Genomic DNA, 25,170 nt, shown 5'->3' on the forward strand with positions numbered 1-25,170 from the left:
TGATGACATATACTGTTTAAATTAAAACCAAGATTCCCCTGATGCCATTCATTAAAGCTTAAGAGTACTAAAAAGAGGGTCAAATTGAGCTTACAATTCCTACAGGGCATTGGATCACATCTTTGCACTTACTATATACAAATATCAGAACTATGTTTCTCTCACATGTCTTTTCTTGAATTTCCAGAACTCATCTTTCTTTCCCTTAGGTTTCATGATTCTCATCTTTCTATTAACTATACCAAGCATGGCACTCCTATCCTTCTTGTTTTTCATTGCAGCTTTATCATCCAGGACGGCCCGAAGTTTCTTGTATGAATTGACATCTGGCAACTGCCCACTCTTGACCATCTTCTTGTGATAAAAAAATGCGCGAGTAAAATCTCGAACACGAACGAAGGCATATATCATAGTTGTATAAGTTATAGAATCTGGCTTCAGTTTATGAGCATCCATTTCTTTCAGCAACTGCGGTAATTTTAAGTGTTGCCCTCCTCGTGCGTAAGCGTTCATCAGCATATTATATGTCATTACCGTTGGTTGCAATCCAGCCTTCCCAAATTCAGATATCACGTCTCTTGCTGCTATGTAGTGACCTTGTTTAGCAAAGCCATCAACAAGAGTGTTAAATGTAACCTGTGTTCCCTCAATTTTCTCGCTAATCATTGACTTCCATATTTGCATCAATGTTTCGGTGTCACCAGCACGCCTAAATGCATCAAGTAAAGCAGTGTAGGTTTCTATGGATGGTTCAATGCCTTCCTTCTGCATGTTTTCAAACGCTGCATAAGCTTTCTCATGCCAGCCACTAACTGAATAAGCATGGATCAGAGATGTATATGAATGTGGAGTGGGTTTTAAACCAGCTTTCTTCATCTTCAAGAATGCATCTGCAGCCATGTCACTCATATTTTTCAGCTTCCCATATGCACTGATTAGGCTAGTATATGATCTGGCAGTTGGCTTCAAGCCAGCATCTTCCATTTCTTCCAGAAGCTTTTCCACAATCTTCGGCTGCATTCTTCTGCTGTATGCATGCATTAGAATGTTGAAGGTTGCTTCGGTGGGCTTAATCCCTTTGGCTTTCATCTCGGCAAAAAGGCCTTCAGCTTCTTCTAGACGGTTGGATTTACAATATGCATCTATCAGAGTGTTGTACATAATTGCAGTTGAAGAGACTCCTTTCTTCTCCATTTCAGATTGGATGATGAGAGCTTCACTCATCAGTCCCTCGACACAAAATGACTTCAATAATGCACCTATGACTTCTTCGCTCCATTTGACTCCTTTTCTGTTCATTTTCTCAAAAAAATGCCATGCATCCTTGGCACTGCGACCAAGTTTTCGCATAACGATAATCATAACCAAGCATGTTACATCATCTGGATGAATATTGTCTGCTTCCATTAACTCATAAACCTTCCAGGCATCTTCATACCTAAGACAATGTACGAACAATTTTCAAGAAAGAAAATATGTGAGATATGTTTTTCTTTTGGAAGCAGCACACCGAACTTAAACGGGTGAAATTAATTGCAATATCTTAATCAATTAACAAGTAGCTAATTAGTTTCATACATTTTATAGCTGTTCATAGGCTTCTTAATAGTAAACTACCCAACAAACTTAAGACAGAAGTCACAGAACAAGCCCAACAGATAAAAGAAAAGACTAACATCTACCTTAATGGAAAACTAAGTTCTTATGAAGAGACTGGAGTATGATTTGCTTTATCTGTGGAATTACCAACAACTGACCAAATCATCAACACAGTAATATTAACTTCCAGTTAAAATGTAATTCAAATTATATTTCTACAATTGTGCTCGCAACATTTAAAAATTACACATGTAAGAAGCCATATGATTCCAGTTCCACTTTGAAGAATAATATACATTAAGTAGCAATGGGTTTCCAACGCTATTAAGAATACATAGCTACAGAACAAAAGTAGAGCCCATTTTAGATAACTTGCAAAGAGTATAGACAATCACCTATCCCGACACTATGCCAAAACTGATGTACTAGTATCAGTGCAACGAATGTTGATGTCAAAGCATTATATTGTTTGGAAAGGCATTGAGATCTACAGTGAGTTTGTCTATAAAGTAATCAAGTAAGGGTCTATCTACCCTTGGTTAGCTAAGGTGCATTGAGATCTCAACCCAAGGATACACCCTTACTCACTTTACACACAAGACCACTTTAAGGAGCTTTATCTGTCTTGGTTAACTTTACAAACATAATCATTAATCAGAGTTACAGGTAAAAGATGTTGAATATGCTATTTCTGGTGTTAGGACATGTGAATGAAAATGGTGGCATGTTTAGTACTACTGCTTAGATGACAACAAGCTTGCAGCATGTCGTTAATTTACCAATGTTTCAGGATAAGGGGAGACTGACAATAAGTGAATAACAACCAGCAAGTCAACAACAACACCAACCATTATTTCCATTAGGCGGGGTTGTCTAAATGGATCAAAGGACATCATAATGTTCTATCATAAATCATGTCCATTGACAAAGCGAAGGAGAATATTGACCAAGATTACCATAATCACAACAAATTGCACCGTTTATTACTTATATTAGCCTCTGTAGGACCCAGGAAACCAGCAAGAGAAAAACAACCAACTGCAACCAAGCCTTTTCCATTTATTTATCCCAAAAAACAAGTCTCATCTCACAAATCTATTTATCAAACAAGGCCACAACATCCTATTGTAAATCATGTTTTATGAGCAAACAATTTAAATTTAAACCCTTCTTACTGGTTTTTTTACCTCCCTCTACCTCTAAGTGTCGAGCTACCCTCCATCTGATTTACTCTACTCGCTTGGGCTTCTACAAAATCATCTGAGATGAGATTATATCATCTTTTTCTGTAATACCCCATCTTTTTCGCTCATAAATTCTTTCCTACTCTTATGTTCTCTAGTGTGTCCGGTCATCTAACATAACAATCTCATCTCCATTACATTGAACTTATCCTCTTTCTGGTTTTTTACTGCCCAACATTCTCATACAATATAGCAAGAGAGGGACAAACAAAGTACATGAAAGAGCCACGAATTTTGTACCTGCCACTAGCCCGAAGGCCTGAAATTGCAGCATTATAAACATGAACATCTCTGAACTCCTCGGTCGATGGCAAGTTTATGAACAGAGCCATGAGCTTATCACCCATCCTTGCAATTCCCAACATTGGAAACAACACAGTACATGCCCTGGGTGTAACAAGTGATGGTTCCTGCAACCCCATCCACTGAAAGAAATACAGACAAGGAAACAAAAGTTTCTCCTCACCAAGTATTTCCAAAATCTCCAAACACTCTACTTTACTAACCCCTCTTCCTTCAAACTCAGTTAGAGCCTCCTCCAATGTCACATTTTCAGAAATGTTCCTTGCAAGTTCAACAATTTCCCCCACTATACCCTCTGCCAATTGCTCCTTCTTCTGATACCCCATTTCTTCTTCACCATTAACCTTAAATGGGTTTTCATCAAAACCCATTTCAGATTCTCCATTTTCTTCAACAAGGTGAGTTTTTTGAGCAAGATGCCATGAAGTGTGACGATTCCTATGAAGGGTTAGCTTTCCTTCCATTTGAGGGTCTTGGGTTGAAACTGAAGACCGGGTTTTGAAGAATTTGTAGATTGGGTCATTGGGTAGCTCTTGGTCTTCAATAACCTCTGTTTCTTCTTCTTCTTCTTCTTCTTCTTCTTCTTCTTCTTCATGTTCTTCCTCTTCTTGTTGTTGAAGATGTGGGAGAAAAATTGGATTTTTAGAAGAGTTGGGAGCATTAGAAGCAGAAAGGAATGGTGAAGAAGATGAAGTTTTGAAGGGTAAGAGAAAAGAGGGTTTAGAAGGAGTGTGATGGGGTGAAATGGAAGGGTGAAAAAGGTGGGTGATGAAAGAATGAGAGAATTTGAGAGACATTGTACGATATATATATATATATCTATCTCTCTCTCTATTCAACTTCTGTGCAAATAAGTACAAAGGTTTATCTTGTTAGCCACTCACTCTACATGTTCTGTGAACATGTTTCAGCACAACCTTTGTGAGCTCATGTAACTGGGTTTTGATGTTTTATCCTATATTATTTTCCTGCTTTGGAAGATTATTTCATTTAGAATTACACTCCCTGAAATTTCATAAATCATTTTTCATTTTTTATATCTATACAAATTTCTCATAGTTTTTATATTTTCATGACCACCTTGCATAAGAAGAAATGTATAGAAAAAAGAAGAGAAAGAAATGATTTTTTCTCCTCACTCTTCCCAAAACAAGATTTGTTGTTCCAAATTGTGTCACAAATCATATTTTCCATCAATAAAAATATCATATCAATTAAAAAAATTAAATACTCATTATTTTTCAATTTTTATTTTAGTATCATTGGTGTGATACATGAGTTGAGACAAAATTGAGAACAAAGGGATCATGGTTTATCTTTTTCTCCCATTTTCTCCTCACATTGGAGGAAAATAAAAATTTGTGGGTCCCACCCCATTTTCATTCTCTCCCATTAAACTCTCTTGTTACTCAATATCTCTTCTATTTTCACTCTAACAAATGAAGGCTAACGTTTTTCACCATAATTATATCATAATCATTATTACTCTTATACAAAAGTCGAAATAATAAACATAGCCCAATTTCAAATAGAATTGGCAAAGTGGATCCTTTCTAGCACACGTGCTAAATGAGTGAGATTTAGATGGAAAACTTTTCAAATGAATCTCAAATAATTTCTCTCATTTTGATTAAGCACCAACCAGCCCGAGCCATGGACTACACAAATACAAAAAAGATTGTTCTATCATCAATTTAAAGAATTGAATCGATATTGTCTTAGCAAACTTATTTTTTGGTTCAAAATAATCCTTCAACCTTTTCGGCCTATTCCAATTGGACCGAGGCCAAATCGGGCCCCAAACCCTAAACCCAAACTCAATTGAATAGATGGAAAATATTACAGATAAAATAGCTTTTAATGCATGTGCCTTAAAATGATTAATCTTCGACCATTCATTTGAGATATTCAGACATGATTTATTATCATATTGGTAAAAAAAACATAATTTTTTTATCTCAAATGAAAGTTAAAATGATAAATAAAATATGTTAAAAATGATGTTATATCTTTCATTAAATGCTTAAGAAAAGACATTCTAACTTTAATTATGAAAATAGAAAATAGAATATATGATACATTAATATTAGGGTGAGCAAGATATGATCTGTACACCCGTTTCAACTTGATGACTTAGGGACGGATCTGACTCGTCCAAATAAATAAAAAAGGACAGACCCGATTAAAGGGCAGACCCGTCGTCAAAAAAGGACGGGTTCAGGTCTATGTCTGGGTCATCCAACTCATCCCTTATAGTTATATATCAAGGATAGTTGAATAAGTACATATCAATACACATTATATTCAGTTCATATAACTCAAATACCTACGAGCTCACACATGAATCTTGATTGATAGAACACTAATTAATTTTTAGTTTTTGTGTATTTTGTGTGAACTCCAAAGTTTCATTTTCAATTAATAGATAGTTATTGTATTCATTTTTTGTGAACGTTTGAGTATTGACATTTTGTTGTCATTTCAGTTTTCATGTGTTTTTTATCATTTACAAGAGCACTTCAGCTTATATTGTCACTTATAATTTAAATTGTTCTGAAAATTTCAATGTCTTCTATAATTTTCATTCATGTGATTGTGATAGTTTTAGTTTAAAGGATGCAACTTACGGTTTGTAGTTTATATAGTGATGTATGTGATATGCAAATTTTAGTTGAGTTCATATACAGATTGTGCATACTTAAAGATTTGACCAAATTTTTTTTACGTTTCCTCGTTTTCCAACATGGACTCATCCCTCACGCGTACCATCCTAATTAGGGACATGTTTGAATTCAAAAATTGAACCGATCAATATTTAGAAACGATAGACATGTTAATATTCCGAACCTCTCCTACGCTCACCCGTGATTAATAGTGAAACAAACCAATGATTATAGGTTGAACTCTTCTAATGTAGAATGTTATAATTAACAAAAATCACGCCAATTATTAAATGAAGTCCAAATTCGTCGCATTGTAATAATGCATGGCAAAGTCAATTGAATAATGAACCTTCTCTACAGAAAAAAGTTGGAATCCGCTGTCAAGATTCCATTTATATTAACTACTTGTAGGTTCCATTTCCATTCACATTGTTTTCTCAATTCAAGTTCTTCCATTTTTGCATGGTAGAATCAGCACCCCTTCAACAGTTTTTAAGAATTTGAAACCTTTTCTCTATGGTTGTGATATATTTGGACCGTTCTGTCCCTTTAAAGCTTGCATTATTTGCTTAACATCTTATGGTCCATTTGGGAAAGGCTAATATCAAAGTTTTTTGGACAATGAACTAATTGTTTTCGGGTGCGTGACTGTCCTCCTAATAAGTATCGCTCAAATTAAACTCTGAATATTTTGGGATTTAGTGTATAAAATCTTTGCTAATATTACAAGTTTGCGATTGAAACCTCTGATTGGCTAGTTAAGAGTTTTTCCTTTTTCTTTTGGTTTACTTGACTTTGATTTATGGATTCCAAGGTAGAAGGATTCTTTTCTAGTATCTATTTTTATTTCTCTCTCCTTGTATTTGTGTCTGTTCATGTTTGACTTTGTTGGTAAAGATTATGCATCTCCTTTTCCCACCATCTCATTTAATTGTTTTATCATGATTCAAAATTAACTTCTTTCTGTGCTTCATGTGCTTACTAGTGGGCATGACTTGCTTATTTGTGGATTCCAAATAATCAATTTCAGTTTCAGCTTCAGCTTTTTCTTTCTGTGCTTTTGTGTATGCATTTATGTTTTCTCTTGGATGGATATTGGATATTGGAGATGGTCCTTCTCATTTTGCCCTTATTCAATTTGAGATTTTCATTACTAAAAAGAGTTTTATTCTGTGTTTGTGTCTGAATTTATGTAATGTTTTACCATGTTTCAATTCCTGCCCTCTTTTACAAGGGCAAATTTCATTCCATTTTTTTCAATTTAGGCCTAATTGCTTGTAATCTGGTATTAGTTTATAATTTTTGTGTTCTTCTGAAGTGTGACTAATTTGTGCTGCTTTCAGGATTTGTCTACTACTCAAATATTCCCTCCTTGATCACTCTACTTTCTGAGAGCATTTTATATATTGAGTTGAAAATGTTTTTGGTGGAGAGCAAAGGAGGTGCTATAGTGTGCATGCTCTTGGCTCTTTTCTTCTTAGGCACATGGCCTGCGCTTTTGACTCTTTTAGAAAGACGAGGTCGTCTTCCTCAGCATACCTACCTTGATTACTCAATCACCAATCTCTTAGCAGCTGTGATCATTGCTTTTGCATTCGGTGAGATAGGAAAGAGCACAACCGATGAGCCTAATTTCTTAGCTCAACTTGCTCAGGTTAGTGTTCATTGTGTTGATGTTTCCTGCACTGCGGTGTTATCATCATAGAAAAATTAAAGTAGCTAGATTATTAAGGTATTTGAGGGTCACCTTGATCCTTAATCAATGCCTTATTGTAGATAACATTTAAAAAAAAGCTGATTTTAGAAGAAAAAGTATACATGACAAATAGAATGTATAGAAGAATTATATGCTATGTCAGTATGTCACTCATTGTCATTGAGAAGCTACAAGTTTTGTGCATGAATACCAGGAAGGCAGGAACCTAAACATTAATGCCTTTTGTTGGATTGAGCTTGCAGGCCATGTCACTGTCATTAAGAAGCTTTTGACTTCTGTGCATGAATACTAGGAACCTAGTAGTTATTCCGTTTTGTTGGATTAAGTCCTTAACACTATGCCAAAGCCAAAAGTTATAACCGTTGGCAAGGTGCAACTTTTGTTTCCTTAAAGCTACTTCAAAAACTTCTAGATTGAGGGGCTGCACCTATTACTGGTGCCATAGGCTAAGCTATTGATCCCAACGAGTCCTAAAGAAAATGCTGACCAAATAAAGCCAATATCTTTGACATTCTTAATCAGTGTAAAATGATTCAGGCAGTTCAATCAAATCAAAATGGTGCCGAGTCTCTTAATAAATGAGCTCTAGAAAATCTACAAATAGAGGGTAACGGATCCCACCTTCCTTGATTCTTCATGATTTTCCACAAGCATTTCTTGATTTAAGGAAACATAGACAGACCTTCCTTGCAGAGACTCAATAGGGAAGGTATGAGTAGGTTCCAAAATATAGGGGATATGTGGAGCAATAAGTAAAATCTAGGGAAGCTTGGAGTCTTTTGCTCAATATTCTTATTAATCAAATTTTAGTAATATCTAGTGAGTTTAATTTTAATTACCTTTGAAACTATGCTTTCAACTGCATAATGATTATCTTTGATTGCATATTGTTGCCTTCAATTGGACTAAGATAGGCTTAATTTATTACATGCAGGATAATTGGCCTTCTGTTCTGTTTGCAATGGCAGGTGGTGTGGTCCTTAGCCTCGGAAATTTGTCCACACAATATGCTTGGGCTTTTGTTGGGTTGTCGGTCACCGAAGTAATCACAGCAAGCATAACTGTTGTCATAGGTATCTTACTCTCAATTTTACTTCAAAAGATTCAATAACTAAACAAGCAGAATTAGAGCATATTTAAGTTGAAGACAAAAGTAAAAATATGCTTAATGACATGGATGAACCTGCCATGTAGGATATGCACTTGGAAAAACTTTGCTATGTGTAATTGTGTAGTAATTTTCAGCTTGCTCCTCTACTGAATTCTGCTGCAATATCTTTTTTCCAATTGTAACAGGAACAACCTTGAATTACTTTTTGGATGACAAAATCAACAAGGCTGAGATTCTTTTCCCAGGAGTTGGTTGCTTTTTGGTTGCTGTTTGTCTAGGCTCTGCTGTTCATTCATCTAATAACGCTGATAATAAAGCCAAACTTGACAATTTTTCAAGTGATTATATAGATGGAGCATTGTATGTATTCAAGTTCTGCTATATCATTTACAGTTTTACACTACCAATGATTGAATTTGAGTTTAGTGCTGTCTTGTTTTGCTATCCAAATTTGGTCACATAATGCTAACTTTATCAGCAACTTTTGTTCTTTTGACAGATATACATTGCAAGAAAAAAATGCAGATCAAGGTAAGAAGACGCGATACGGTGCAATTGGCTATGTTGTAGGAGTTGTTATTTGATATGAATGCTAACTTCCCCCCCTAATTTATCTTATAGTTAAACCGAAGGATCTTGAGAGCGGGAGTAATTCTGGAGACAAAGTTAAGGCAGGAACTGCAGATTTTCTGATAGAGCTTGAGAAAAAAAGAGCTATTAAGGCCAGTGACTGTAATTTATCATGGATACAATTAATGTATTTTCTGATAATGACTTACAAAAACATTCTATTAATCTACCTTTTTATAGTACATGTACTTGTCACTCTTGGTCTTAATTGTATATCTTCCTCTCAAATAAAAATCTTCTGCAGGTTTTCGGGAAGAGCACATTCATTGGATTGGCTATAACTTTCTTTGCCGGTGTATGCTTCTCTCTATTTTCACCAGCATTCAATTTGGCAACAAATGACCAATGGCACACATTAAAGAAAGGGGTTCCTCATTTGAGTGTTTACACAGCCTTCTTTTACTTTTCAGTCTCTTGTTTTGTTATTGCCATCATTCTAAACATCACATTCCTTTACCACCCTGTCTTGAATTTACCAAAGTCATCACTGAAGGCTTATTTGAGAGACTGGGATGGAAGAAGTTGGGCCTTGTTGGCTGGTCTCCTTTGTGGATTTGGCAATGGCCTCCAATTTATGGGTGGTCAAGCTGCAGGATATGCAGCAGCAGATGCTGTTCAGGTGAGTTTTATACTTTAATCAAATTCATAAGGCCGAGTTCGATTAACATGGTAGAATAGTACTTAACAGAACATATGGATTTTGATTTATGTTTGGTGTTCTTTATCATTTTTCCGATGAAATGTTCGATTTATTTTATAAGCAAAGCAAAATCTGACAAGAAGATTGAAAAATGAAATGTTTTGGTTTCACTAAAAAGGTGGAACTAAAGAGAACAAAGGCCTGCCAAATGCTGCATAAAGCATATATGAGGCACAATCTCTATTATTAACATAATATCATATCGTTTCAGCAAATAATGAGTGCAGTGTGGATAACGTAGAGCATACTTTAATATGGACACATAATCTGACATTTTTGTGTTCTATGAATCATTTCATCATGAGTCTATGTTGTTCAAACAGGCACTTCCACTTGTGAGCACATTCTGGGGCATTGTTTTGTTTGGAGAATACCGAAAATCGTCACGAAGAACATACGTGCTATTAGGGAGTATGTTGTTGATGTTTATTGTGGCTGTTGGTGTTCTCATGGCATCATCAGGCCATAGGAAACAGTGATCATTCAACTGAACAGAAACTGCACACACATTGCAAGTACTGATTGGGGTGTCATAGAACAATTAAGCCAAAGATTGTTATTAGAGTGTAACATGAACATAAGAAATTGCAAGTACAAAGGGAGAAATATTCTTAATTTTCAATGTTGTCAATACAAATTGGTGCAGGAGAACACGAAATGAAGCATGAATATATTGGATTAGTGGGAATATGGTTACTGTTTTTGAATGTATATTTGAACTTCTTCATATCAGGACAATGAGAAAATGCATATATGGAAAGAAAAAAAGACAATGTGGAAATGCTTTCAAAAGGATGGTTTTATTGTGGACAAATTTTCATTCCTAATTTTTTTTTGTATTACTAATATATCTCCCCACTTTTTTGGATAAAAAATTTATTTCAAGATTCCCAGCAAGTATTGTTGTCACTCAATAATCGAACTATTGACCTTATATTACTATACCACTAACAGTTTGTTGGCTCTCATTCCTATTTGATATGGAGTGTCTAATTGTTTTGTAGTTAAATAATTAAATGTAACCAAATTACAGATTGTGCTCAATAAGATTTAAATACCAATTATTTTAAAGAAATTTAAAATCTTCATTTCCCAACATAACATATCTTTAAAAGACAATATTGTTTATAATCAATATGTAAAATGTATTAGATTAAAAAATTAATTAATAATAAAATAAACCTCAACACTCATTAACTACAATAAAATTATTATTTCAGTACGTAAGTCAAATATATAGATCAAACATTATAATATTAGATCATAAATTTCATTATGTAATCAAAATGATTAACGTTCATTTAATTTACTAGTTTTCTCATAATATGTGAGTGTCTCTCCCAATACGATCGTTCGTTCACAAGAATCAAACTCTTAATTTTTTTTTTCTGATTAGAAAAAGTTTTGGTGACCGAAAGCATGAAAATTGAAACACAGAAAGCAACGAAATAAAGACAAAATGAACAATTTCGATACCGTTAATGCCATCGACTTTTGTATATAAGTTACATGTTTTACATCTCTAGTTACTATTGCACGATTCATGAATGAATGATCTTACCGTTTATTTGAAGACATAGTAGTACCAGTCATTCAAATAATCAGATTTCCATTTACATTTATAAAATTTATTTTGGGTTATCTTTTAACGAGACAGCTGTTTTAGCAGCTTCATGCGTACACAATTTCAAAATTTATAAACTACTTGATAACTTGATTCGTGCAAATTTAATCAGTGTCATTTCATATTCAGTGGGTAGATAAATGCTATAAACTATAACTAGTACACCAACACCAACTTCATATTTACATTAAATGGACAAATATTTCTCCATTGCTTCATAGATATGATGTTTCGGATTTTGTTTCATATAATATTTTGTATTAATAAAAATATATTATGTTAAATAGAAAAATTATTTATTATTTTTGTTTCATTATCATTGGAACAAGATATCATATGTAATATAATCTAGAACAACATATCTTTGTTTTTTTTACATTCTAGTAATGCCCTCATTGCAAAGGAGTGAAAAAGTAAAAATATGGAGGGATGTTCATTATTACCACATATGTTTTCCAGAGAAAGAACACTCTCAACCTTTGAAGGCTCAATGTCTTCTTCTCCTTGCACTCTTTTCTTTGCTTGGTAGTGTTGGTTGAGGCCTCGGTGGATTATAGATTAGTTTGGATTTAGCTTCTTTTTTGTTAATAGCTTATTTTGTTGTTTATAAAAAAAATATCTTTAAATCAAACTATTTATTATTTTTTAAAAAGAAGTTGAAGAAAAATATATTAGTACTTTACTTTCTACATCTAGATAAAAAAATCATGTCAAAATATTTTAATTATTAAAAAAAAATCACAAAACATATAAAATTTTACATACACTATCTAATATCATACACTTTCTAGGAGGTATTAGTGATTTTTTTATACCTTTAAACGGTATTTTTATTTTTTTATTCATTTGTCTCTGTTAAAAAATTTTACTATGTCTATTTTGTTTATCACTAACACCATCAATTTGTGAGCGGTATAAAATAAGGATGGAATTGCAATCTATAATTTTCTTACAACTTAAGAAAAGCAACTATTTTAATATTTCCAATTTAGTTGAAAGAGTATATAGTTGATATGTAATTACACTTTTAATCATTATATCAGTGATTTAATTTATGTTTTCTTCGTAAAAATAAAAATGTTAGTTTTTGTTCCCTATGATATCATCTAAAGATAGAAGAAAGAACTACTTGCTTCGGAAGCAGAGAGAATATATTGGGTCCTAACAACTTCTTTTCCTCCTCTCATGTAATGAGAAAATAGGAGAGAGGGAACTTAGAGAGAAAACATGTATTAAACTTATTTTTCTCTCACATTAAATAATACAAAAATTCATTTTATTTTTTATTTATTCACTGTTTTCACTTTTTTTTTATCATATATTCCTTCTTTTTTTTACTTTGTTTTCTTCCACCACATAGGAGATGATAGAAAAATGCAAGCTAACATATATGGGGTCATTGGGTCATCCAATGACCCAAATAAATGACTAAGACAATTTGGCATAATAGCAAAATTAAAAACAGTACAAAACTTTTTAGGCAACATGGGTAGTTATTCATATACTCTAAGAATTATTTAATTCACAATTTATATATTAATTATTATTAACTTTTAAATAAAAGTAGTATATATGAATGGTGAATGATACATAATTGTATTAAAAAATTATATTGCCAATGCGCAAATATTAAACTCAACAAATTATACTAAAAAATATTATCCCATATATTAAAGTTATTCAAGTTATGATAACAAATACCCCTCATTACATATTTCTTTATGTTTTTCCACTATTTTGATGTCTTATAAATCTAACATAGATTTGTACTTTATTTTTTAACCAGACACTTACTCATTACTCATTTTTTACCACATATTTCTTCATTTTTAAACAATATAGCTTTCAATATGGATTTAAATGTGAATATTATAGTCAAAATATATCATAAATCATTTAATAATTTTTTTAAATTATATACATAACATTAAATATCAAAATAATTAGAAGAAATAGAATAAATAAAATGGATGGAAATAGCATACATTAGTCTATAATGCAATGAGATATATATGCATATTTATGAGCTGGAGAAACAGGTGATTTGTTTAACAAAATATGTAACACTTTTTTATTAGATTATCCTTATGGAAGGAGCATTGTTCTACAAATTATGTCGTTTCATATATCATTTGTTATGATTGGACATATAAATATTTAATTATTAAATTTTTAACTTTGATATATTTATTCTACCATAAATCACACCATCTTCAAAATAAAAAGTCAAATTCACCTAAAAACATATCCATTTCAAAATAATAAGTTTAATATATTTTCAAAATGTGAAATTCAAATATAAAAAAATTTAAAAGTCTATTCCGACACTTATGCCAAGTGTGATATCCGCAAACATGTACTTAAATAATAATATTCATTTGAACTAAAAATAAGAACGATAATATAACAACATAATTTTAAGAATGAGGAAATGTTAACTAATAAGTAATAATATTTCTAACAATTAGAAAATGTTGAAACTTGGTTGTGGGTGTGAAATCTAAAAATCTTCCAAGTCCCACATAAAAAAGTTTTGAAAGAAAACATATCCTAAGTCTCACATTGGAGAGACTAGGAACATGGAAAAAATCTCATGTTATAAATAGTAGTCTCTTATCTTCATATTTTCTTGTCTCGAGTTGAATACGCTTTTATTCAATTTTTTCTTTCTCTCACACAATAATTTTAAGACGTTTCTAATACAATGACATTCGTAGATAATATTACTAGACTGAAAAACTTTAATATAAACAAATCATTTTGGTTTGATGAGGCAAATTTCAAACGGCAACAACATAAGATGAAAATTTTCCTCACTATAAGAAAAGTTGCACACGTTCTGAAAATCATGTCCTAGTGCTACCGGAAAAAGCTGGAAAAAAAGGGATAAACTAACTATTGATATAGCTGTCTGGAATGAAAATTATTACCTTTGTAAGAATTTTATTTTGAATGTGTTGTCTCATAATCTATGAGTACTACAGCTCATACAAGTCTGACAAATTAGTTTGATATGTACTTGAAAAAAGAAAAAATATAATATTAAGGAAGTTGGGACCAAAAAAATATAAATGATGTTAGTCACTACCTCAAGTATCAAATGACCGATGATAAATCAATAGAGTCTCAGTCCAATGAGACACAGAGAATTGCTCATAAAATCATTTCTGATGATATACTTGAGTTAAACTCAGAGAGCCCATGAATGTGTACTAATTGGGTATGGTGTAAACAGCAATGCGTACATGTTTTATGACCTTAATGCAAAAGTGATCATTGAGTCTATCGATATTGACTTCAATGAAGAGAAATTCCTTTTTAAATTAAGGAATAGTGGAAGCATATTAATTAATCACATACCTGTAATTAGAGATAATGATAAAAAATGAAAGGTTTGAAATATAATTTAGAAGAAGTAAGAGAGCAAAAACACTATATATTATAGACCTTATTATATTGTCTATATATTGGAGGAGAATCCATCAACTTTCCAAGAAGTTTTGACTTCTTTGGTGCTAATTTGTGGCAAGAAGCCATAAATAATGATATAGACTATTTATAGTCTAACAAGAAACAAACTATTTTAGCTCAATCCACTATGGAAGTTGAGATGATAGCAATAGCAACAGCTAATGAAGAAGCAAGCTGGTTGAGAAGATTGCTTGCAGAGATTCCCCTATGGGAAAAATTGTTTCCAGTTACGTTGATTCATTGTAATAGTATCACAGCTATTGCAAAAATTGAGAACCGCTTTTATAACGATAAGAAACGACAAATTCGTCGTAAGCACAATACCGTTAGAGAGTTACTTTCTACAGGAGCTGTTAGAATGGGTCATGTACGCACTGAGAATAACTTAGCAGGTCCTTTGACGAAAGGACTAGCTAGAGAGAAAGTCCATAATACTTCTAAGAGTATGAGACTATTGCCCTTAGAACGAGGATAAATCATGATAGTAACCCGACCTAACTGACCGGAGATCCCAAGAAATATGTTCAATAGGTAATAACAAGTTGTGAAGTGATATGAGAATGAGCATGCTACAAAATTATGAGAAACATGATTTCTGCAACATATGAAAGGATGAGTTAAAACTTTTAATGAGATCTATACTCCAATTGGAGTAGAGTACCTAGGCTACATGAGTCCTCTTAATAGACTTACTTATGTAAATGTGGAAGCGAGGGCTGCTTCCTATGAAATTTTGGGACATAAATTTCCAGAGCGTTCACTATACTAGGATAGACGTGCATGACCTTTAACGCACGAGCTTTACAGAATACACTTTTGAAAAGGTTGTGTGTGGTTTGATGTCGGAGATAGAGTTCAAGACTATGAATCACTCTAGTAAAATCTGGATCTTACTCACTATGTAAAGGTTCAAGTCACATGACACTTTTATTTATGCACAATCTTATTGAGACTACAAAAAAAATATTCTCGGAAATCGTTTTTAATTTCAAGTTGGGGATTGTTGGAACTTGATTGTGAGAAGTGTGAAATCTAAAAAATTTCCAAGTCCCACATAGAAGAGTTTTGAAAGAAAACAACTCCTAAGTCCCACATTGGAGAGACTAGAAACATAGAAAAAATCTCATGTTATAAATAAAAGTCTTTTATCTTCGTATTTTCTTGCCCTAAGTTAAATGTAGTTTCATTCAATTTTTTTTTTCTCTCTCATATTTTCCGCTGATGCATTTCCAAAAAACTTTTCACCCTTTCTTTCCGTGACACTAAGAATTGGCACTGATAGTCAGTATTGAGGGAAAGAAATTGGCATAGACAACCAAATTGGGGGGAAAAGAATTGGCACTCATATTGTGAGAATTTTGAGAATTGGTACTAGTATTGTTAAAACCGTATCGGTTATCAAATCGATTAGGGTATTAGAATAGTGGTACAATGGTTCAACTGGTGGTTCAGTAATTAAACTGCATGTCGGTTAAACCGGACATACCTGGTTATGTTTATATATATATATAAACCTATAACAAAAAAAATCCAAATACGTAGATACTCAAATTTATAATCCATATTCATAATCTACTCAAAATTCACGTAAACAAACAACTTTAAGTCTTTAACAAATTCAAAGTCTAAATTACAAAACACATATCAATCCAAAAGTATCACTTAACAACCGCAAAATATAAATAAATGACACAAGTTCACAACTCACTCTACAAAACAAATAAATTTAGAGTTTTAACATTTAACACAAAAGAGTCAAAGTTATCTCATATCGAAATTATATTTTTGCACCAAATCCTATCTTCAGACAGTACTCCAAGATTACACAAATGTTACTGACATTACACACGAATGTTAGAAACCAAAAGGTGTAATCTAAGTATATCTTGGAAACATGTACCTTGGAGTGTTGAAGTGTTGAAGAAGAGTCAGAAAGATGAGTCACCTTGTAATGAGTTTTTAAGTTTTTTTTAAAAAAAATATGTGTATAGAACGACCGATTTAGTCAAATACCGACATGTTCACTGGTTTGATAATTGGCTAATTCAACATCTGTACCGTACCAGTTAGGAGTCCGGTTCGCCGATTTTCCGGTAGAACCGGCCGGTATGGACGGTTTTTACATCATTGATTAGTACTGTTAGTCATATTGTGGGAATTTTGAGAATTGACATTGATAGTCATATTGTGGTGGGTGTATTCAAGATCGCTTCTTACAGTGCAATAAAAATTCGATAACATAGATCTGAGTTGTTTTATCTTGGGGATGACGTGATTGCTAGTCTGGTTGCATATTTTGGACAGTGTCACAAAATGTCTTAAAGAGAGAGCAACCTAGTCGTGACTCAACCAATAAGTATTATTTCGTGCTTACAAGCTACGGTAACAATAGAAAATATAAAAAATGAATATTTTATATTATCGTAAGAATAATTAGATTTTGAATTAAAATAATCATCATATATATATATATATATATATATATATATATATATAATTAGTATTGGTTTAATTTGATGGGTTTAGTTTCTAAAATTAGAACCAAAAATTCATACAAACCCACCATTTTTCAATAACCAAACTAATATGATCCAAAGGGTTTCAATTGTTTTTTGGAATAGTTTTGGGGTCTTTTTTGGATGGGTCCCATTGGTCCATGTTTTATCATTATTTCACAAGGAACGAGACAGTCAGAATTTCCTACGTTGAAAAAGATCCTCTATTTTCAACAGTAATATGTTTAGTGTCAAGAAACTACACCGTCCATGTTCTTCTCACTTTCACACAAACTAATGACAATGTTTTCTCTCTCTCTTGTTGGTTCTGTCAACACCAAAATGCCAATTAAGCCTTTCGATCTTGTAGCTCAAGCTTCTTCTGATTCCTTCCCTTCTTTTCTTCCCAATCAAGTTCACAGAATCCAAGACCCACTTGCTCGAAAACTCGCTTTGCGGATTCAGAGACTACCTGTATCTGTAAAAAACGCATCTTTTTTCATTTTAACTTCTTCATTATTCACTATTCTTTTGCATGGATTCATTCATTTTCTCCCATTTTCTGAATTTTATATGTTACTAGTTAGTTACTACTACGTTATGTAGTTCTTCTCTATGTGTGTGTTTGGTCCTAACTGTTGCTTTTATATGTTGCTTTCATAAATAGCAATAATGTAAGTGCTGAAAGGGTTGTGAGATTTTATTTTCTAATGAGAATTCGTTCACCTTTATAGGCATTGTGGCTTAATGATTCAAATGATGGAAAGTTATTATTGCTAGTAAAACTTTGAAATATTTATTAATGCAGGAGAATGTGATAGCAACTTAGGAATTAAAAGTGAAAAGTCTTTATGGAAAGTGGAGAAGCTAGCTTTCTCAGAACAAGAGTTGTTTACAGTTTTTGAATGGATCATGTTTTCTTATCTTTTGAGTCAACTAGGACTAAGCCATTCTCTTAACAACCTTAAAATGTGCCTCTCAAATGCATATAGGGATGTGGTATTACATTTTATTTAGTTTCAATTAATTATTGTAACTAAAAGTTCTTTAGGAGAATTAGATTTGGAGAGATAGAGATTGTTTGAATTTATAACTTGGGCATGCTCTATTGCTTTGGTGCAAAAGTGGTTGGGTAGTTATTGTCTTATGGTACTTCACATTGGAAACAAATTCGATTGAGTGTGAACTTCTGCTCAAATGGTCAATGATTTATTTCTCTCCCTAAGCTAACAGCACCTTCCACAATTTCTCCCTCCTTTCCTCATTCAACTGGCCATTAGTGAGTCCTATTAATATGGACCACATGATGGGACCAAACATTTATTGAAAAGAAGAATCTTTCTTTTTGTGGGCACTTACACATAGTTCTCCCATTGTTTGTATTACCAAACTAGAGTGTTTTTGTGCCTTTAAAGGGGGTCTTTTATTGCATTATCATGGTATCCTTCATAGTCATAGGAGGTTGGCATTTATTGAGCAACAACTTTTTTTGTCTTGAAATATTATATTCAAATCCCATGCTTTGTATACACTTCTATTTTGTTTCAGAAATTACACTTATCTCCTCGAGGTCTATGTATTATAAAACTTATCTTCAATCAAAAGCTGATCATTGGAATTAAGATTGAGCCATCATAAGGGGAGGTGTTTGTAACTCTTGATACAAAAGAGATATTAATTGTAATTCAGTCAAATCTCAAGAAGGGTTTCATTATACTAATTGCTAACAATCCTAGGAAAGATCAGTGTAATTATCCTTTCTTGTAAGCTGTCATTAGTTCACTGAGATACCATGGTTAGCACGATTGTCTTACATAATTAACAAGGAGAATCCATTGGATAAAAGGTCTTCATTTAACCAATTGATTCGCTAGAATGAGTAGGAATAGGATCTCTAAACTGCCTCTGTGTGCAACTATGCATTGTCATCTGACAATTGAAGTAAAATTGTCACTAGTCCTAACTTCATGAGCTTGTAAATGTAGATTTTTAAAGTCTGTTTCACCAAAATACAATTTATCTTCCAAATTTGCTTAGAGGAGCTATAATTATGCCAAGTTATTCTATCATGTTCACTTGCAAAAAGTGTTCACTATCTAAGTTGTGCCTGTAATCATCGAACATGGTCGTTATAACTTATAAGTATCTTATCAAATCCATATGACTAAATTAGGTTAGGTTCTCAGAAAATCCCATCATGAGTAGTTGTGTGAAGCCACTGATGCAGAGGAAGGAAACTCCAGTTGTTCTTCTACATGGTTTTGACAGGTGCTATAAACATGCAAGAGACAAAGTTAGTTTGTACAATTTTCTCAAATGTCCCCTGAATTTTACACTTATTATTCAGCTCATGTTTAGAATGGAGATATGCATATCCATTGCTTGAAGAATCTGGTTTTGAGACCTGGGCCATTGACATTCTTGGTTGGGGTTTCTCTGATTTAGGTTTGTTTTATTACTTAGCCTATTATATGTTACGCCTTACCCCTTTCGTTTATGATATCTTTGTGTTGTTTTCTTATCCTTTTCTTCTCTTATCCATCAGAAAAACTTCCTCCGTGTGACGTGGTATCAAAGCGCGACCACTTCTATCAGGTACTTACGTATTGGTTAATGCATCTTTTGTATCTCCAAGTCTCAATCAAACATGAAAGTCAAGCTGCAGTGTGAAAAATATAGCATGGCAAATAATTCAGAAAAATCTACTTCACCTATTAAATTGTGAATTTGGGCAGCAATAAGTTAACTTATGGGCCATGACTTGTTCATCATTTATGTTATGAAGAAATGGCTCTATTCATCAATTGTCAATGAATTTCTTAGAACATATCTCTTTTTTCCTTCCAATTGTTTTGCATGTGTTGATACTGAATTGGATTTATCGATGATAACAGTTTTGGAAGTCTTACATTAAAAGGCCAATGATATTGGTTGGACCAAGCCTTGGATCTGCTGTTGCCATTGACTTTACTGTCAATTATCCAGAAGCTGTATGTGCCATACAATAATTTCACCTGCAAATATCCACAGAACCCAAATTTCAGGAAAATTCTTTGTTAATTAAAGTATTCATTACATGAATATGGTGTGCTCTGATAATTTATTTGCAGTTCATCTTTTCAGGTGGAAAAGCTTGTTTTGATTGATGCCAGTGTATATGCAGAAGGAACAGGAAATCTAGCAACCTTACCTAAAGCTGTAGCTTATGCTGGGGTCAGTATCTCTCTATCTTTGTAAAAACCTTAAGCACATATCACTTGCAATCATCTATAAAATTAAATAATATTCTATACTTATGTCAATGTTCTCTTGCTGGATAAATTGATTTGTATATTTAATTATCTAGAAACGTTCGAAACCCTCGTAGGTGAAGTAAGTGGAATTTGTTCTACATGTTATTTTTCAGTCGACGTGATATCTTCGAGTACAACTTTTCTTAATATGTCATTTGGCTTTAAGAAATGACATCTCTTTTTTTTTTTTTGGTTTACATCAGTTGTTATTATTCCCACCATCTCATAAACCAATAAATGTAGTTAACTTATCTCAGATTGACACAATCTTTATTGGTTCCACTCTCACGTTATTCACATTTGGGACCTATTTGAATATATTTTCAATTTGTTTTGACAATCAACTCATTTCTTTACAATACATTTAAAATTATTGTCAAAAGATACTATGTCACCGTGTTACCATCACCACTCATGCTTTTTGCTGCTAGATTTTATGCATCACTAGTTTAATCTCTTCACTAGAATTTCCACTACTATTGTGAGATAGATAAGAATGAGAGGATGAGGATGTTGAGGACTTAAAATTATGCACATCACAACTCACCACTGCCACTCTCTTGAATCAGGTTAATTTATTGAAGAGCTTTCCGTTACGCTTATATGTCAACTATTTGAACGCCTCCACTAACAAATCTTTCGGTACCACCCTTGACTGGACTAATGTAAGTAGCCTCATCCTAAAACTACTGTGTTATATACATAACATGGTGTACATACCTTTAATGCATTTTAGGCTTCATAATTATATCTATTTGAGGCATACACTCTTGGATACTTCAGCACGACATGATCGACCACCCTGGTTTGGTTGGTGATAGGATTACTGAGTTCAAACAACCCTATGTTTATTACAAAAATATCAGTATCATGTAAAATATTTCTTGTAAAATATCAGTATCATGTAAAATATCAGTATCATGTAAAATATCAGCACGACAAGAATCGTAGTCACTCAAGAAAAGGAAACTACCTTTACAGAGAAATTACATGTCTGGCATCTGAATTAGTCAATTTCTTATTGGTTATAGCCATTTATGATTGCATCCTGTCTAGTAGCTCATCTCTGCCCGAGAAGTCCGTTCGCACAATATTCCTTGTATACTTTGTCATTCTAAATGTTTCAAAAAGAGTTCTAACAGTCTTCTTATCATATTTATAGGTGGGACGTTTGCATTGTTTAATGCCTTGGTGGGCTGATGCTACTGTGGATTTTATGACTAGTGGTGGTTACAATGTTGCTTCCCTAATAGGAAAGGTATATGCGGCATTACGAGTTGATGAGTGTTTTAATTGTTATATTTTATTTTTATGACATTTAGACTTGAGAAGCGCGTTAATAAGATGAGTAGTTTTGAATATTAATACTCATCACACCCTGGCAGATTTCTGTGGGGTACCATGGCTGCCCATCTGATATAATCCCTTTCCACTGAAATCCGATATAATATGACTGCTCTTAAATTTCCGTCCTCTTTAAAATTCATCATGCTTATGATTATCTTCAATTTGTACTGCAGTTAATTCTTTTATCTCCCAAATGAATTTGTTTTATTACCTTTATGATTGTGTTTTTGATCAAATACAAATGTTTATTTTGTTAGGATGAGGCTTAAGGTAAACATGGCTATAATTTAAAATTTTCATTTTAAGCTCTTTATATTATTAGGAAAATGCTTAATAGTTCAATCAATACATTTTAGTAGAACAGATGTAGATAAAGACACACTTCTCATCAATACATTAGTGCTCACCTTAGACTTCAATTTTATTTCTAGAAGCTTCATTTCGTTCTCAATATGAAGTTATGAATTTGTTTTACAGGTAAAGCAGAAAACACTAATAATTTGGGGTGAAAATGACCGCATCATCAGCAATAGACTTGCAGTGGTTCGTTACCTTAGCACTAATGCACTATTTCTGTTACATGTGATGAACAAGAAATTTATAACACTTACTTTACTGCTAGTGAATAATATTCCATGCAAATACCATAACTGAAGTTGAATTCTGTTCTTATAATCTTGCAGCAACTGCACTGTGAATTACCTGATGCAATTATACGGCAAATACCGAACTGCGGCCACCTTCCTCATGTTGAAAGACCAGATTCTGTTGTCAAATTAATTGTTGAATTTGTTCAAAATCAAAGAGAGTTCCAGAAATTAAGTCTGTGTCTTTCACAGGTATGAAGGTTGAACATCTTTTTTGTCATTCTCTATTGGCAACTGGGCATTAGAAATTTGGGAAACCAGCAAGTGACAGAACTAATAAGTTATTGGAATGTTGCTTCCATCACTAGATAGCTGCATTAGCCTAATATTGTTGCTTAACAAGATTTACTCAAGTTATTATATACTAATAGTTTTGGGCAAGCACCACTAGTAAAAATATTTCATCATGACAATTGATAATTGATTAAAATATGAGTGTACTATTAGGGTAAATATTTGTGTACACATTCAATACATCATCTACTATTTGTTAATATTACTTTTCTTGAAAAGTCAATGATTAAAAAAAAAACAGATGTGTATTGGGGACACCAATGTCCACTTTGCTACCAATGAGAAACAATTCCCGCATAAAAATATTTGATAATTTGTTTTTAATGGAAGTAACTTTATTTTTAAAGAGTTGATTGTTTCTCATTAGTGACAAAAAGGAATGATACAAAGTATTTAGTATAGAACATTCTTGTATCGTACACATTTTGCATGTCTAAGATACGGGCATACACATAGTGAGAGGAGTGTGTATTTGTGGTGAGATAAACAAATTTTGATTTTATAAGATTAAAATTAAAATTTTCTTAATTATGATTATAAAAAGTTGCACGCTGGATTTTAATCTTACATCTACAAACAATATTCAAACAATATTCAAAGTTGAAAGTTTAATCATGTCATCTTTTCCGTTAACAAAGTTTTTTTCAAGTGATATGCTTCCTAGGTATATAAAATATAGAAGCATAGGAAAGAAAGAGGAAGAAAATAATTAACAACGGATTATGCACTTTGTTCAAAAGTGCAAAAATGTCTGCCAAAGTACGCGTCATTATTTATTTATTTCATATATGTCGACCTCAATTATTCTCAATTGGTGTCGGTGTTGCCATTGTTCTTGATAGAAAACTATGATTATTTGTGTTATTTCATATGTAATAAATTATGATTAGTCAAAAAAATATTTAATAATTAAATTTTAACTTAAATATATTTTTTCAATCAATTATAAATTTATAACAAATAGAGGAATATTTATTATAGGACAACAAATATTTACTCACATAATATTTATTCCACAGTTACATATGGAACATTCATAACTCAAGAAAAAAAAAATTACAACTTATCTCAAACTTTGGACCAAGTATTATGATATAGGGTTATGATTCTCTCAAAGGAAGTACATGAAAAAATAAAGAAAAAACATAAATGAAAAAAATGATATATGTAAAAAATGATATGATGTGATATTATTATCTTTTAAATATAATATAATGATTTTTACACTTAAATATAAAAAAAAACTAATTATTTGTCTATCCAAATACTAGAAATGATTCTTTTCGATATTGAGATGACCATCTTCACTTTTATTAGGAGAGTTTAGATTTAAACCTAAAAAAAATCAGAATGCATTGGTAATCTTGCTTACTTATCACGTTATTTTCATAGAAAAAAACATGCATATAATCAACATTTCAAACAAGGCTTTTAAGATTTGCAACTCTAAACACACACATTTATACGCATTCGGTTCTGTGGGAGCCACTAGTGAAATGTCTCAAGTGGTAGTGTCTTGAGTGAAAAGGGGAGAATAAAAATTGATGTAATCTTTTGACCAAGGAAAAAGGTTTTTCCTCTTGGTATAAAATAAGTTTAGAAAGTTGCCCTACCTCAAAAACTATATTAAGTAGATTCCAAACCAAGTTTTTTGTATCCTCGATATTCGATTGTATTAATCAAGCCAACCCTATTTAACAGGAAAATATATATTTATAAACTTTTCTATTCATCTTTTCAAGAACAAAGTATAAAGAATATATTCCCTTGTATTGCTAAAGTGATTAGGTGACAATTCAAAGGGTTAGAATCTTTTCTTGTACTAAAGAGAGAAATATATTAAAATCAAACGAAAACATGTTATTTTCTATTACTATCAACCATATTCTTCACTCTTTTTTAAGTAAAGATTAATCATTTGAAGTGTATGATTGTTTCTCTTAACATGTGTCACTATCAGAAATTGAATCATTGATATTTTAATCATTCTGAAAATATAGCCGAGTCTTATATCACTAAAACAACACATTGT

The 25,170-nt window shown here is 32.5% G+C and overlaps 3 protein-coding genes across 5 annotated transcripts; 2 read left to right on the forward strand and 1 right to left on the reverse strand.

The window, feature by feature from the left end:
• Nucleotides 1-4,071, reverse strand: LOC109360577 (pentatricopeptide repeat-containing protein At5g50280, chloroplastic). The gene is made up of 2 exons (XM_019605561.1): nt 3,084-4,071; nt 1-1,438 (listed from the first exon to the last, which is right to left on the reverse strand). Exons 1-2 carry the CDS (start codon nt 3,941-3,943, stop codon nt 151-153), a joined length of 2,148 nt encoding a protein of 715 aa, XP_019461106.1. The 5' UTR covers nt 3,944-4,071; the 3' UTR covers nt 1-150.
• Nucleotides 6,670-10,505, forward strand: LOC109360579 (ureide permease 1-like). 2 transcript variants are annotated; one of them, XM_019605565.1, is made up of 8 exons: nt 6,670-6,700; nt 7,153-7,463; nt 8,461-8,599; nt 8,823-8,997; nt 9,137-9,168; nt 9,259-9,359; nt 9,512-9,886; nt 10,291-10,505. In XM_019605565.1, the coding sequence occupies exons 1-8, from the start codon at nt 6,685-6,687 to the stop codon at nt 10,444-10,446; spliced, it is 1,305 nt and encodes a 434-aa protein (XP_019461110.1). In that variant the 5' UTR covers nt 6,670-6,684; the 3' UTR covers nt 10,447-10,505. The 2 variants fall into 2 exon arrangements, with proteins under 2 accessions (XP_019461110.1, XP_019461109.1); XM_019605564.1 differs by lacking the exon at nt 6,670-6,700 and adding an exon at nt 6,869-6,920.
• Nucleotides 17,804-23,197, forward strand: LOC109359283 (uncharacterized hydrolase YugF-like). 2 transcript variants are annotated; one of them, XM_019603892.1, is made up of 10 exons: nt 17,804-18,037; nt 19,731-19,825; nt 19,905-20,002; nt 20,103-20,152; nt 20,452-20,547; nt 20,681-20,770; nt 21,420-21,515; nt 22,013-22,108; nt 22,675-22,740; nt 22,881-23,197. In XM_019603892.1, exons 1-10 carry the CDS (start codon nt 17,828-17,830, stop codon nt 23,040-23,042), a joined length of 1,059 nt encoding a protein of 352 aa, XP_019459437.1. In that variant the 5' UTR covers nt 17,804-17,827; the 3' UTR covers nt 23,043-23,197. The 2 variants fall into 2 exon arrangements, with proteins under 2 accessions (XP_019459437.1, XP_019459438.1); XM_019603893.1 differs by lacking the exon at nt 17,804-18,037 and adding an exon at nt 19,334-19,352.

Source organism: Lupinus angustifolius, chromosome LG11 (assembly GCF_001865875.1).
Source record: "Lupinus angustifolius cultivar Tanjil chromosome LG11, LupAngTanjil_v1.0, whole genome shotgun sequence".
Taxonomy (NCBI): Eukaryota; Viridiplantae; Streptophyta; class Magnoliopsida; order Fabales; family Fabaceae; genus Lupinus; species Lupinus angustifolius.

Bases quoted from the DNA above. Each gene is read 5' to 3' on its own strand.
- LOC109360577 (XM_019605561.1), bottom strand. From the start codon at position 3,943: ATGTCTCTCAAATTCTCTCATTCTTTCATCACCCACCTTTTTCACCCT. The intron at 1,439-3,083 runs GTACAAAATTCG...ACATTGTCTTAG, and splicing joins GGCCTTCGGGCTAGTGGCAG to GTATGAAGATGCCTGGAAGG.
- LOC109359283 (XM_019603892.1), top strand. From the start codon at position 17,828: ATGTTCTTCTCACTTTCACACAAACTAATGACAATGTTTTCTCTCTCT. The intron at 20,153-20,451 runs GTACTTACGTAT...CGATGATAACAG, and splicing joins AGCGCGACCACTTCTATCAG to TTTTGGAAGTCTTACATTAA. The intron at 22,741-22,880 runs GTTCGTTACCTT...ATAATCTTGCAG, and splicing joins TCAGCAATAGACTTGCAGTG to CAACTGCACTGTGAATTACC.
- LOC109360579 (XM_019605564.1), top strand. From the start codon at position 6,884: ATGTTTTCTCTTGGATGGATATTGGATATTGGAGATG. The intron at 9,360-9,511 runs GCCAGTGACTGT...AATCTTCTGCAG, and splicing joins AGAAAAAAAGAGCTATTAAG to GTTTTCGGGAAGAGCACATT. The intron at 9,887-10,290 runs GTGAGTTTTATA...TTGTTCAAACAG, and splicing joins CAGCAGCAGATGCTGTTCAG to GCACTTCCACTTGTGAGCAC.